Consider the following 12,804-nt stretch of genomic DNA (forward strand, 5'->3'; position numbering starts at 1 on the left):
AATTTCAATGACGAACTGCATGAATTCACTGCATAGATTTATTGCATGGATTTACAGAATACTTTTCAAGGCTTTGAATCTCTCATTTATCTCTAACTGTAATAATTCAACCTTTTATATCTTTGTAAATCTTTATGAAAAAAAAAATAGTGAAAATATACGTCCTTAAAATTTTCTTTAGTTTTTGAATTTTTTGTAGCTTGGATGAGATTTAAAATTATATTTGCCTCACGAGAAATATTCTAAGCTACATTGCTTCATTGCTGTGCAATCTGTCAATTCCCAATTAGAGATTATCGATACTATCAAAAAATAGCTATGTCAAGATAACGTTGATAAAGGTGTCTTTCCTTTTTTCCCCGTTTACGTATTGACTCGGCGCCTTATGTGCGCATGCACGCGCGTTTTGAGCCAGTCGTACTTCGTTCGTGCTGAAAATCGGTCAGCTGTTCCGTCATCGAGTCAGCAGTCAGGCGCACAGCCGTGCAACATGTCGCTTCGAAATGAGAATTACTCCGTTGACATAGGAGGTAAATCAATAATCAGTTGCAATTGTCATTTCTGCATGATAATAATTATGTAATAGTAAAAGTAAACTAGTTCCTGCCTTACGTCATAGCATATATGTGTTTACTTGTGAAGCTTAAAAAAAAGAATATTCTCAAAAATGAAATCCGTTATATGAAAATTTATTATTGTATGTTATTGGATTACAATTTAATAAAATATAATTGTTTTTTCATAATATATATAATTATATATTAAGAAAATATAATATATATAATTATACTTTCTCCTAAATGGTTTTTCTTTTTATTAAATTCAAAACAGATCTAAGAATGTTTGATGGTCACATGTATTAATACATTTATTTTTGTATATATGTATATTGTGATATATGTATATATATATATGTGTATTATTGTATTGTGATGTGTTATTCTAAACACGTTATTTATGATAAATATCATCACATGCCTCGGTATTTGGGAGATACAAGTTATTATTCTTTTTCTTTTAGTTTTTGTGAATTTTTTTATTGTAAGACACTCTATATAATCAATAATTAACCTTGACTAATATAAAATTATAAATTAAAAATAATAATAAGAAATTATTTGAAAAAAACTCCGAAATATTAGAATATTCTTTTTGCTCTCAAACTTCCTTGTTATATAATATCTTATTTTTATTTTCCACAGATATGCGAATAAAATACAAAGATAAAAGCGAGACCTTCACGGAAGATAATTTAGTTAGCAAAGAACCTATTGGACAGTTCAAGGCATGGTTCGAGGAAGCATGCAATACTCCGCAAATTTTAGAACCGAATGCAATGCTTCTTGGGACAGCAACGAGGTAATATTTTTTTATCACCCACCTTTAAAATATCTAATTTTATAACGAGACTAAAGTGCTATGTAAAATATGCTATGTACTTAAAAAGAAAACACTTATGTGGATACAATTGGCAATGTTTTACAGTCTGTTAATTGTTAATCAAAGGAACAGTCGCAGAATAGAGAAATAAGAGAAAAATTTGTATGTTGATGGACTACAAGAAGATTGCGCAAATAATTGTCAATACACTCATGTTTCACATGACTTGTTTCAGAGATGGTATACCATCTGTGCGCGCGGTATTGCTGAAAAGCTTTGGTACAGAAGGCTTCAAGTTTTATACGAATTACGATAGTAGAAAAGGCCGCGAATTAGTAAGTTTAAATATTAAATTAACATTCACATAATACTACATAATACTACATAAAAAAAGAAATTTTATATTGTACAATTTATTTTCAGGCTGAAAATCCTCATGTCGCGTTGACCTTTTACTGGGAATCTCTTAGACGCAGCGTACGGTATTCATTGATTTTTTTTATGCGATTTTATTTTGCGAATATTCTAAAGTTTCCCTATAGAACTATTTCTTCCAAATAATATTCTAATCAATTTTGTTATGATAGAGTCGATCTTACCTCCAATTATCGGTCGATCAAATTTAAGAATTACTAATTACAAAACTTTATTTTCTACAAATTATGACTACAAATTATCTACTTATGTAAAATATAGTACATTTAAATAATAATTAAATATTTTTAATTAAGAAATTAGATGATATAATTATGGATGATCAGTTTTAAGTTTTGCAATTAATAATTCTTAAATTTAATTAACTAATAAAATTAATGTAGTAAGATTGATACATACTTATTATTTCACTATGATTTATTTTAGATACGTATTGAAGGTACAGCAGAAAAAACTTCGGCGGAAGACTCAGATCGTTATTTCCAAAGTAGGCCATATGCGAGTCAAATCGGTTCTGCGGCTAGCAAGCAGAGTAGTGTGATTGCTAGCAGACAGACTCTTATTGTAAAAGAAAGAGAACTACTCGCGAAATTTCCAGAGAATCAGGTTAAAAGGCCTGTCTGTTGGTAGGTAACACTATACATAATTATAAAAAATTATTGTCATTAGTAAATTATTATTATTAAGTTGAAACTCATGGAGATTTAATTTTTTCCTACTGATTAGAAATATAAAGATTTCTTGTGAGAAATAAAAGCAAAGCATAAAAGCATAAAAGCATAAAAGCAAAGAAAACTAATAGTCACGTGTAATGGCATGTTGCCATAAACTGGCGCTTTTGCAACATTAATAGAACAATTTATTACCGTTGAACTGTGGAGTAACAGCATGCTATTGAGTCTTGTATTTATTGCGTCATCATTTCTTTATACAGATTATTCATTATACCTTATTTTAGGGGCGGTTATCTTGTTGTGCCACATTCCATAGAATTTTGGCAAGGTCAGAGCGACCGCCTTCACGACAGAATTCGTTTCAGACGTCTAAAAGCAAATGAGAAGATAGACAATATTCTCGTGCACAAAGGAGAAAATGGATGGATTTACGAAAGACTCTCGCCATAAGAAAAACAGTATTCATTAAAAAAAAAGGCAAATGAGAGTTGAATATTCCTTTAAAAAAAAAAAAAAAAAAAAAAACCAGACACTATTGTAGAATTGCTACTGCTAATTGCTACTGCTAATTGCTACAATATTCCAAGCTAATACCTCATAATTTTATGAAGACAATAATGTTATACATCAGAAATTTCTTGATGTAATTTTCTTGTGAGTTTCAGAATTTCTCTGTTTACTCCTAAAACATATATAATTCATATTGTTGAATTGATGAAAGAGAAATATATTTATAATTATCATGAATTACCATTTCGATTTTTCCACACCAATGTGACATCAAAGTTTCCATCCTTCAATACAAGATTTTCAAACTGTCTCATTCCACCTCCCACGCCAAAATAGTAAGCCTTTCCAGCAACGAATCTAATAGAGATCATCGATTTCTAAATTTAAATTTGTATATAAAAATGAGAAATCAGTAATTCAATATACTTACACAGCACCATTGGCTTTCAGTCTTGTTTTAAAAAACTCATGTAACTTTTTATGATTATCCGGATTGTAGATCGTTTCACTTGTAAAGATATAATCATACTTTCTGCTTTCGTTAGTGTCAAGTAATGTTGTGAGAGAAGCCCAATCTCCGGCGTAAAATTCACATTTTGTCCGAATAATCGTATCGTCAAAATTTAATAATATATTTGGAATAGTAATAGATCTTAATACTTCCACATTCTAAATAAAATATTTCTTTAATCATAATCCACTTTTCAATTCACCATTCATAAATCAATACGAACATAATCTTGGAAGTGAACCATAGAATTTTTATGCAGACATAAAAGGCCAATTAAACCAGCACCACATCCTAAATCCATGACAAGTTTATCTTTCAACTCAATTTCCTTCTCCAGTATATATTGGCTTAAATCAAATGTGCATTCCCAGATTTTCAGCCCACCTTAATTAAATTGGTTTTAATTACATTCATTTTAAATGCATGTATTGATAAAGTTTCACAGATTAATTATGTATTAAATTTATCAATAAATGTTACAAAAGTTTTAAATAAATTTTGATTTACTACCTTCGTATTTTGCTGGAATAAGATCGGAATGTTTCGACTCAGCTTCAATAATATTTTGACAATGTTGATCAGTTAAATTCTGCGTTACTTTATCAGAGCGGATTAATTTTAGATTATAACCAGGAAAAACTTCAGTATCTGTATAATAATCAGTTTCATATTTCGCTTCGATTTGTTCAAGCGTTATTTCAAGTTTGGAAGCGGAGATCCATTCTAATCTTTCTTTCTGCTCGCTATCTTCTAAAATTATTTAAAATTATTTAAACAAATAATTTTTTGCGTATATTATATGAAAATTCAATCAAGTTGAATTGGCGGGAAAATGATTTCGTAATATTCCAACCTCAAATTACAAAGAAAAGACATGTGCATCTTTTGATTTTTTATAATATAACTAATACCTTCAACATTGTCGGCTATATCTTCTGCAAATCCAAATTTGAACATTTCTAGCAAATTTAAGATATGAAGTCAAAAAGCTACGAGTTGTGTAAAAACGAATTCTGTAAAATTAAAATAGAAAAAACCTGAGAGCAGCTATCCTTTTCCACGAGATCATCAAAGATCTCTGCACACTACCGCCAATCTATTTTTAAATTTGTAACTACTTAGCTACATTCATTTTCTGACACTGCCGATAAAATCGCATTCTGGTGATTGTCTGTGCTGTATACTTTACATGGATCAAGAATATGCTTATATAACTTAAAAATTACATACCGCGTAATTTTTTTTGTTATAGATTAAAGTACTGATTAACTTTAGTATAATATATATACATATATATATATATTTATCAATATGTTTATATTTATATGCATATACATATAGCGTGTTTATAGAAAAGGATGTTTTCTTCTTTAATTAAAATAATATTAAAATAATATTTTATATATAATATAAAATATTAAAATAAAATGTCATGTTCTTTCATATAAATAATATATTGATAAATATATACACTAATTCAAATTAATATTTAGCTTACTACTAAAAAATTACGTGAAGTTGATACGTTTTATTAATTTTTACAAGAAAAAACAATAATTTCAATTCCGTATTTTTCATAATTCTACAGTTTCTGATGAATATTACACATATTAATATTTTGCATATTTTAAATTGAGAAATAAAAAATAAATGTAAACTAACTTCATGTTTCAGCATAGCATATCTTCATCTAAAGTAGCAATTGAATGATTCAAAAGTTCTCGTTAGTTTCTTTTAGTTCTAGATTAATTCAATAATTATATAACTTTAAGACAAAACTTCAACAATCTTGTATCAGTTGTGAATATTTATAGCAATTCAACACGCAATTCAACATTTGGGGAAAATATATGTTGATTATTTGTCAAAGTTCTAACGAATAAATCTCGTTATACACTTCTATGCTGTGACTTCTATTTTTTAAAATAAAAGAGTATTTTTTAAAATTGATCAATTTGTAGAGGCCCTCCACCATCCCCGCCAATTTTAATTGACGATCCTCTTTTGTTTGCACGCATGTTTTAAATTGATTAATATTTATTATTAATATATTAAGTTTTTAGCATGAAATAGTACAAAATTAAATATGAGTATATAATAAGATAATAAGTAAAATATATAATAAGTAAAATAATATATAAGTAAAATATATAAATATATAAAATACAATACGATAAAAATACAAAGCTTTTCGCGAGAATATAATAGTGTAAAAAAAAATCATATATTTCTTTTATTTTTGTTGAATTTTATTATATTATATAATTTTACAATATCATATAATATCATCATATAATAATATTATCATATATTACATAAAAAATTATTTCATAATTATTATTTTAATAATAAAATACAACAAAAATATATAATTAATAATAACAAAATAAATACAACACTTTCATATTTTATTTATGAGATGTTTCTGTAACGCAAAATTAAAGTAAATTAAAACATATAAAACAACAAAAATCATTTTCAGCTACAAAGCATATGGCTGTCACTGCTACATTAACAAACGATTATTAGTTATATGATTTATTAATTATAAATTACATTACGAGACTTAAACAGCGTAAATTGCAGCCAAAAAAATTAATAAGTATTATAATTATTATATCTCTTAATCTTCGGATAACATAAATCTCAATCATTTATATTTAATATAACATAATTAATTTCTAATGTTATTTACAATTAACATTTTACATAAAAGACATCAATTATTAAATCGCTATTCATATTATTATAGTATTCTATCCGTTTTCTTATTTTAATTAAACTTTTACAATTAATAACAAGTCATTACAATGAATCAAGAATATGTTCAAACAACAGAATGTAATAGATAGCATTTTTATATATAATTTTTATATAAAAGTGAAAAAGAAAATTATTAAATGTCTAAGATTCCGAAACAAATAATGCTATTTATTACATTTTGTTCTTTTTCCAATTAACACTTTAAATAGATTTAACAATTTTTAATTATTTTATAACAATTTACCTATCTATCCGGATTTTTTAATATCCCTATCTACCTGATTGGAATATATTCAATTTTTAATTTATAAATTATTATAATGTAGCTATTTATTTATATAACATTTTCGTTTTGAATTTTTATATGGTGTTTATATTCCTACCTATCCATATTCTTTTCTCAATTAAAATTTTATAATTAACATTTATATATAGATTTAGCAATTTTTAATTTTTAATTTATAACAGTTTTTTATTTTATCGAATTTTTCAGTATTCCTACCTGACTGAAAACTCATCAAAATTTAAAATTTATAAATTATAATAAGTTTATAATTTTAAATTGTTTATTCAAATTTTTATAGGTTTTCCTACCTACCCGTATTATTTCTCATTAACGTTTTACAATTAATATTTTAAATGGATTTATCATAGTTTTTAATTTTTAAATTATATGTATATATTATATATTTATTCTGCATCAATTCTTTTTTACCTGAATTGTTACCCACCCGAATTTTATAGCGTTGCTATCTATCGAATTTTAATCTCTCGTGAATTTTCCCATAGTCTCCCTATCTACCCGAATTCCTATTTTGTGCTGGATGATCCAGCAGAATTCCTAACCCGCGATTATTCAATGGGAAATATATTAAAAAAGAAAATCAATATTCAAAAATCTATTACATAGATGACATTTCGTCATTTCTCTCATATTACGTGCAATTGCACGGATGTATAAAAATCTTTTCACACTTACATTTTGATTGGTATCAATTAATCTTTCATGATTCTTCCAGGCCAGATTGGACTTATCTTTCGTTGCTCCTGGCCATGTTGCTCCATCGTCGATTCTGGTCACATAGCCATACAGAACTTCTGACATATAGCCACAGATAAGGAAGGAGGATAATATTCCTTCAATTACCGGCAAAGAATTATGCTGGCAGCATAATTCTTTGTTCGACACGAGCACGACGGTCATATAATCGTGTCGATCGCGAGGGCCATTCAACATTAATAAAATATAAACTTTGTGATAAAATCTTTGTGATGAAATTTATATGAAATTTATATGAAGCTAATAATATTGTGTTTTTTGTATAGCACGCGTGATTAGTCTTCGATTTAAAATAAAGAAACTCGATTATGTATGATAAAAAAACTTAAGAAAATTGAATAATTAAAATATTGCAATAATAAAAATAAAAAAATAAAGAAAAACGATTGTGATCTACATAATTAATATATATTCAAAGAAAATTATATTCAGTAAAAAGAATAAAATCTAAGGCCCATATGATTCGTTCGTATTATTCGCGTATGATCGAAAACATTTAAATCTCACCACACAGCGAATATGATTTCTTTGGATTTAGTAAATTTTATTAGATTCCAGGAAATTTATTTTTTGAAATAATCCAAACAAGTCAATTATTGATTCTACAAACTCGATTGTTTAATTTTTTAAATAATAAATAACTTCATTTAAAAAAAAATATTTATTTAATAAATTGTTTGAAAAATAATAACGCTCTTTATTTATGCATATTTAACAATATTAAAGAATCTCTTTCTTTTATTGAAACAATATTTAATCTAGCCAAACAAAGTATTATTTAATTCAAAAATAAATTTTATTTTCTTTAAATAATAGGCCTTTTTCTATTAAACAACGTAGTATATTCTAACGAAACAACAAAACTCTTAATTCAATAAATTAAATTTTAATATAAAATTATGTTATTTAAGTTAAATAAATTCAAGTCAAACAAACAGAATTGCTAAATCTAAAGAAATCATTTTCTCAGTGTTGAATCAAGTGAGAACGACATAAAAGATTCAAAATGAATGACGTGAGATTCAAGCGAGATAATAAGAGATTTTCGCATAATCAACATGCTAATATTACGTAAATTGTCATGATATAAATTCTAAATACTAGATATTGAATTATAATTCATCAAATATAATAATATGAGTAATAATAAATTTAATAAATAATGTAAATGAAAAATATATTAACAATAATTGTATTAAATTAGGATTTAAATTAAAAATAAACTTTCAAAGATTTTAATACAAAATAACGTATTTTAAATAAAAGTAAGTTAATAATTCATAATTATCAATTTATATTTCGCGAGACAAAATATTTACTGAATCTCACGTCATATTAAATTTTGCTTTAACATAAAGCCAAAAGTTATTAATTATATAGATGGATAGAGGTTAAACATGATTAGGATTAAATCGGCACGTTTGTTATATCATTTATTATTAATGTTTGCTAAACATTTATTTATGTTTATATACATTTTTAATAATATACATTATTAAAAAATTTCTAAATTTCACATGTATGTATATACTACATATATCTCTTTTATGTACCGATTTAAATATTTAATCTTGGTATTAAAATATGGGAAGAGATGGTTAATAAATAAAAAATACACATATAATATGTTTATTTATATTCTTATTTCATATAAATATAAAATATGACTCTCTTTTCATTTCAACCCTCACGACACATGCCCAAATGTCAATAGGCACCAGCACGACGCGGTTTCCAGGCCGCTAGGACTCACGGATCCAAACAACAACGCCAGCCCGGCGCACTGGACTTCGTAAAGCCAGGACACCTGACAAACCTTCTCTGCAAGGGCATGTTTCCTCCGGAAGGCGAGAATACATGCCTACTCTCAGACTACTTTAAGCCTCCATTGGGCAGCTTGCAGTATAGACGCAATAGAGATTTCCCGAAGGTCTCGTACGCCTAGAATGTAGGCTCAGGATAGGTCGGAGGACCGTGACCTCCAGTTAATCCCTGCCCCGACTGGGCTGTTGGTCTAATGTGCTTAGTCCAGGATAGTCCTAGACACAATGCCCAATCAATTCAGACAGTGGCGATCGGGGATTACTATGGCTTTTAGCAATCCAACTTAGAGAGTCATACTTATATTTATATTTCCATTTATATTTCTCCATTTATATTGAGAAATGTATACTATAAAAATATTTAAAATAAAAATTTAATATTTTTAAAGAATACTAATCAACTTTGAATTTCTTTTACGCGATTTTGTTACGCAGTTTGAATTTCAATTGTTAACTATTTATTTTAAAAATTTAATGAACTTAATAAATTCTACATATTATTAAATTCTATACATTTCCAAAAAAATACTTCATTAATTAAACTCTATTATTTTAAAAATATTTATTACTTTATATGGTACATAAGTATTTAATTTCTTAAAAAAATTAAATTATTTTACTTATTTTAATTATATTTTCTTGCGAGATTGTTTGATAATTTTTAGCAATTAATATATATCGGAAATGAAATATGAAAAACAATATAAAATAATAAAATCGATACAAAGAATTCTCTGTGTTTGAAACTCAAAGAAAGAACTCTTTGCGTTTGTACAAGCGCATTACAATAAATTAATAAAGAGTGTCATATCAAGATTAAATACACACTCTTAAACTGTTTAAATCCATCCATTTTAGGGCAACAAATCTATGAAAATATACCCAACTGCAATACTTTAAGAATAAATATATAAAAATAATCTAATATAAGTTTCACAGATTTGTTGCCCCAGTATAAAAAATTTATCACTCACCGACCTGATGCGCAACAGCGGAGTTAATCTGCAACGTAGCTACGATGATTCTGTAACATACAAAGAGAATATTCGAATTATAGCAGCGCTTGAAACAATAGATACCTTAAAAATTTTTACGTATATCAAATCTACTTGTTTTTCAATTAGACATTTATTAAAATAATTAATAATTAATAAATAATTTTCAAAAAAGATCTTTATTGAAATAAATTCATAGTAAAGTGTAAATTATTTTTCTTTCTCAAATTATAAATTTTAAATTATCGAAATTCAATGATCCAAATAAATGAGAAAGGAAATAATTTCATCTTGACAAAAAGTGTATACTTACCGCAAGGTTGCTCCGCCGGTGCCCGACGCCTCTCCTAGGCCTCCTCCTCCTCTCAAGGTGTCGGGTCGTCGGATGTCCTCGCAGCACAGGACTCTCGCGAAAAACACTCGCGAATTATTATAATCGCGCGCGGACTAATTTTTGCTGCCCGTGAAAATATCAAGTTCCGTCGGTCCAGTCAGCATCCGAGTCGGTGAGCTTTTCGGGACACACGGTAACTCCTCAAGCAAAGGCTAGGACCAAAGCGGAAGAAGACGAATCGATTGATTTGAATCCGACGTCTCTTGTTTCTTAGAAATCACGTCTAAAATTGGCTCAATCATCACATAGCCAACGGTTCAGGTCGAATCACCAGGGCGGATACCATACACGTGATATCAAAAGTCACCCGGGCTATCGAGAAGGCTGGTAGATGTGACGAGAGAGAAGGTACCCATCGCCGATGCCTAACAATCTAGACAATCGGGCAACTGGGATCCAGCCTCTCGGCACACGCAATAACCATCCGAACTAAGCTCTGATCGAGTCAGATTAAACGCGATTTGTTCAGGAAGGGAAAAAAAAGGTATTAAGGAAGGGAAAATAAAGGTCGTTGGCGATTAAATAATCGCACGTGCCACGTAAGAGCCCTTTCACGACTCGTGGCAATGCTGTGTCGAAAATAAGAAATCAAGAGAACCGACGAAAACAAGTCAGCCGATCGAAATCTTGCCGATTGAGACCGAACCACTTGTCGAAGACAGAGCGTGTTCTCAATCAGCCGTTTAATGCAGTTTGCAACTGTGCGAAACACAACACATCGAGCGGTAGCGAGTGCGTGTAACATTCACAGCCGGCATCACCAGTGCCGCGGTGCATGTGGCATGAAGACGTAGCCGACTACGCCTCAATGAGATCCCTGCACCGCTTGACAGTGCGACTCCCGGCACGAACTATGATATTTGTCAAACGAGCCCTCGCGGGACGAGAAAAAGTTTTTTAGTCATCCGATCACTTACGGCACTCCCGAAAGCAAACGCGCGGCGCGACGAACTGGCTGCAGTTCGTTTATCCGCAATTAAATTGGCGGCGGAATGTCGGTTCAAAACCGACGATTAATGCGTGAAACGACGATTAATCAACTTTGCCACATAAGAGCCCTTTCACGACTCGTGGCTATGCTGTGTTAGTATTGATGCATGAAACGCATCTGCCACATAAGAGCCATTTCACGACTCGTGGCTATGCTGTGCTAATACATTATTAATAACTGTAATATTAGCTAACGTTAATATTAATGTTATTAATAATGGTGCAATGGGTACTGTTAGCTTCTTCGTCTTTGGGATACATACCCAAATACAACACAAGTTAATCGGCAAACCATTCTGCCGACTAATAGCGCTGCTTAGGTAACCCCTCAGAATACTGAGCCCCTCTGCCAACGTCAAGGCCGTACCCTTTAGAGGGGGTGAATGTTTGACAAAAAGTTGTGAATTTCAAAGAAGTAAGTCAATTGAAATATGTATATATTTCATTGAAGAGTAGTTATTACGATATGCTTATAAATCGTTAATCACGTCGATTAATAAGCATTACCGTATTAGCTATAAGATTGAGCAACGTTTGATATCATTATCAGAGAAATGTATCAGAGAAATGCGAAGAAATTCGGAGCAGCGTGTTTTGCTACCTGCCCGTACGAACGCCGGTGAATGAATGATACCACGCTGTTCGCGCTCGTAAACATGACATCCCAGCCGCGGCGTGTAAACACAACTCAAGGCTACAACAATAGTCTGGGGCTACAATGAAATATTCAAACAATATTACTAGCAAAATTTAATTTCCACGTTACAATATATCTTTCGATATATCGAAACATTAAATAATATAATTGCCGACTCGTGGCTATGTTGTATTAATAAATTATTAACAACATTAATATTATCTAAAATTAATACTAAAGTAATTAATAATGAATGCAACGGGTACTGTTCTTCGTTTCTTCTCTCTTTGGGATACAGAACTCCTCGGAATACCGATTAATGGGGTCGTACCCATCGGAGGGGTTATCGTTTACAAAAAGTTACAAATTTCAAAGGAATAAGTACGCGCGACGTAGGTATGTATATATTTTATTAAAAAGACGACGTTTCAGTACGCTTACGAATCATTCATCGATCGTTGATAAGCATTTAGTGTTATATTCATGTGATATAGCAATGTTTGTGTATCACTCAGCACATTGAAAAAATGCGAAGGAACGCGCACTGCTTCCCGCCCTTACTGAATGATTGTGAATGAATGGTAGCACGTGGAACGCTCGTAAATACGAAGCGCGCTACTCGCCGCTACAGA

At 29.6% G+C, this 12,804-nt stretch overlaps 2 protein-coding genes across 5 annotated transcripts; one reads left to right on the top strand and one right to left on the bottom strand.

The window, feature by feature from the left end:
* The first annotated feature begins 242 nt into the window (after positions 1 to 242).
* On the top strand, positions 243 to 3,236 carry LOC105423477 (pyridoxine/pyridoxamine 5'-phosphate oxidase). 2 transcript variants are annotated; one of them, XR_016139121.1, is made up of 6 exons: positions 243 to 530; positions 1,203 to 1,359; positions 1,616 to 1,715; positions 1,804 to 1,862; positions 2,242 to 2,441; positions 2,774 to 2,908. XR_016139121.1 is itself a non-coding variant. In XM_011633225.3 (6 exons), exons 1-6 carry the CDS (start codon positions 491 to 493, stop codon positions 2,937 to 2,939), a joined length of 717 nt encoding a protein of 238 aa, XP_011631527.2. In that variant the 5' UTR covers positions 476 to 490; the 3' UTR covers positions 2,940 to 3,236. The 2 variants fall into 2 exon arrangements, 1 of the variants encoding a protein (XP_011631527.2); XM_011633225.3 differs by having other exon boundaries at positions 476 to 530; positions 1,804 to 1,857; positions 2,774 to 3,236.
* On the bottom strand, positions 2,705 to 4,601 carry LOC105423478 (histidine protein methyltransferase 1 homolog). Of its 3 annotated transcripts, none has more exons than XM_011633229.2 (7): positions 4,422 to 4,601; positions 4,021 to 4,257; positions 3,734 to 3,894; positions 3,430 to 3,668; positions 3,241 to 3,356; positions 3,084 to 3,171; positions 2,705 to 2,858 (listed from the first exon to the last, which is right to left on the bottom strand). In XM_011633229.2, exons 1-6 carry the CDS (start codon positions 4,465 to 4,467, stop codon positions 3,110 to 3,112), a joined length of 861 nt encoding a protein of 286 aa, XP_011631531.2. In that variant the 5' UTR covers positions 4,468 to 4,601; the 3' UTR covers positions 2,705 to 2,858; positions 3,084 to 3,109. The 3 variants fall into 3 exon arrangements, with proteins under 3 accessions (XP_011631531.2, XP_011631530.2, XP_088932541.1); XM_011633228.3 differs by having other exon boundaries at positions 4,021 to 4,260; XM_089076415.1 differs by lacking the exons at positions 2,705 to 2,858; positions 3,084 to 3,171 and having other exon boundaries at positions 3,244 to 3,376; positions 4,021 to 4,260.
* Positions 4,602 to 12,804: the final 8,203 nt, after the last annotated feature.

The sequence above is a fragment of the Pogonomyrmex barbatus genome, unplaced genomic scaffold (genome assembly GCF_055798465.1).
Source record: "Pogonomyrmex barbatus isolate J1 unplaced genomic scaffold, ASM5579846v1 scaffold2, whole genome shotgun sequence".
Lineage (NCBI taxonomy): Eukaryota > Metazoa > Arthropoda > Insecta > Hymenoptera > Formicidae > Pogonomyrmex > Pogonomyrmex barbatus.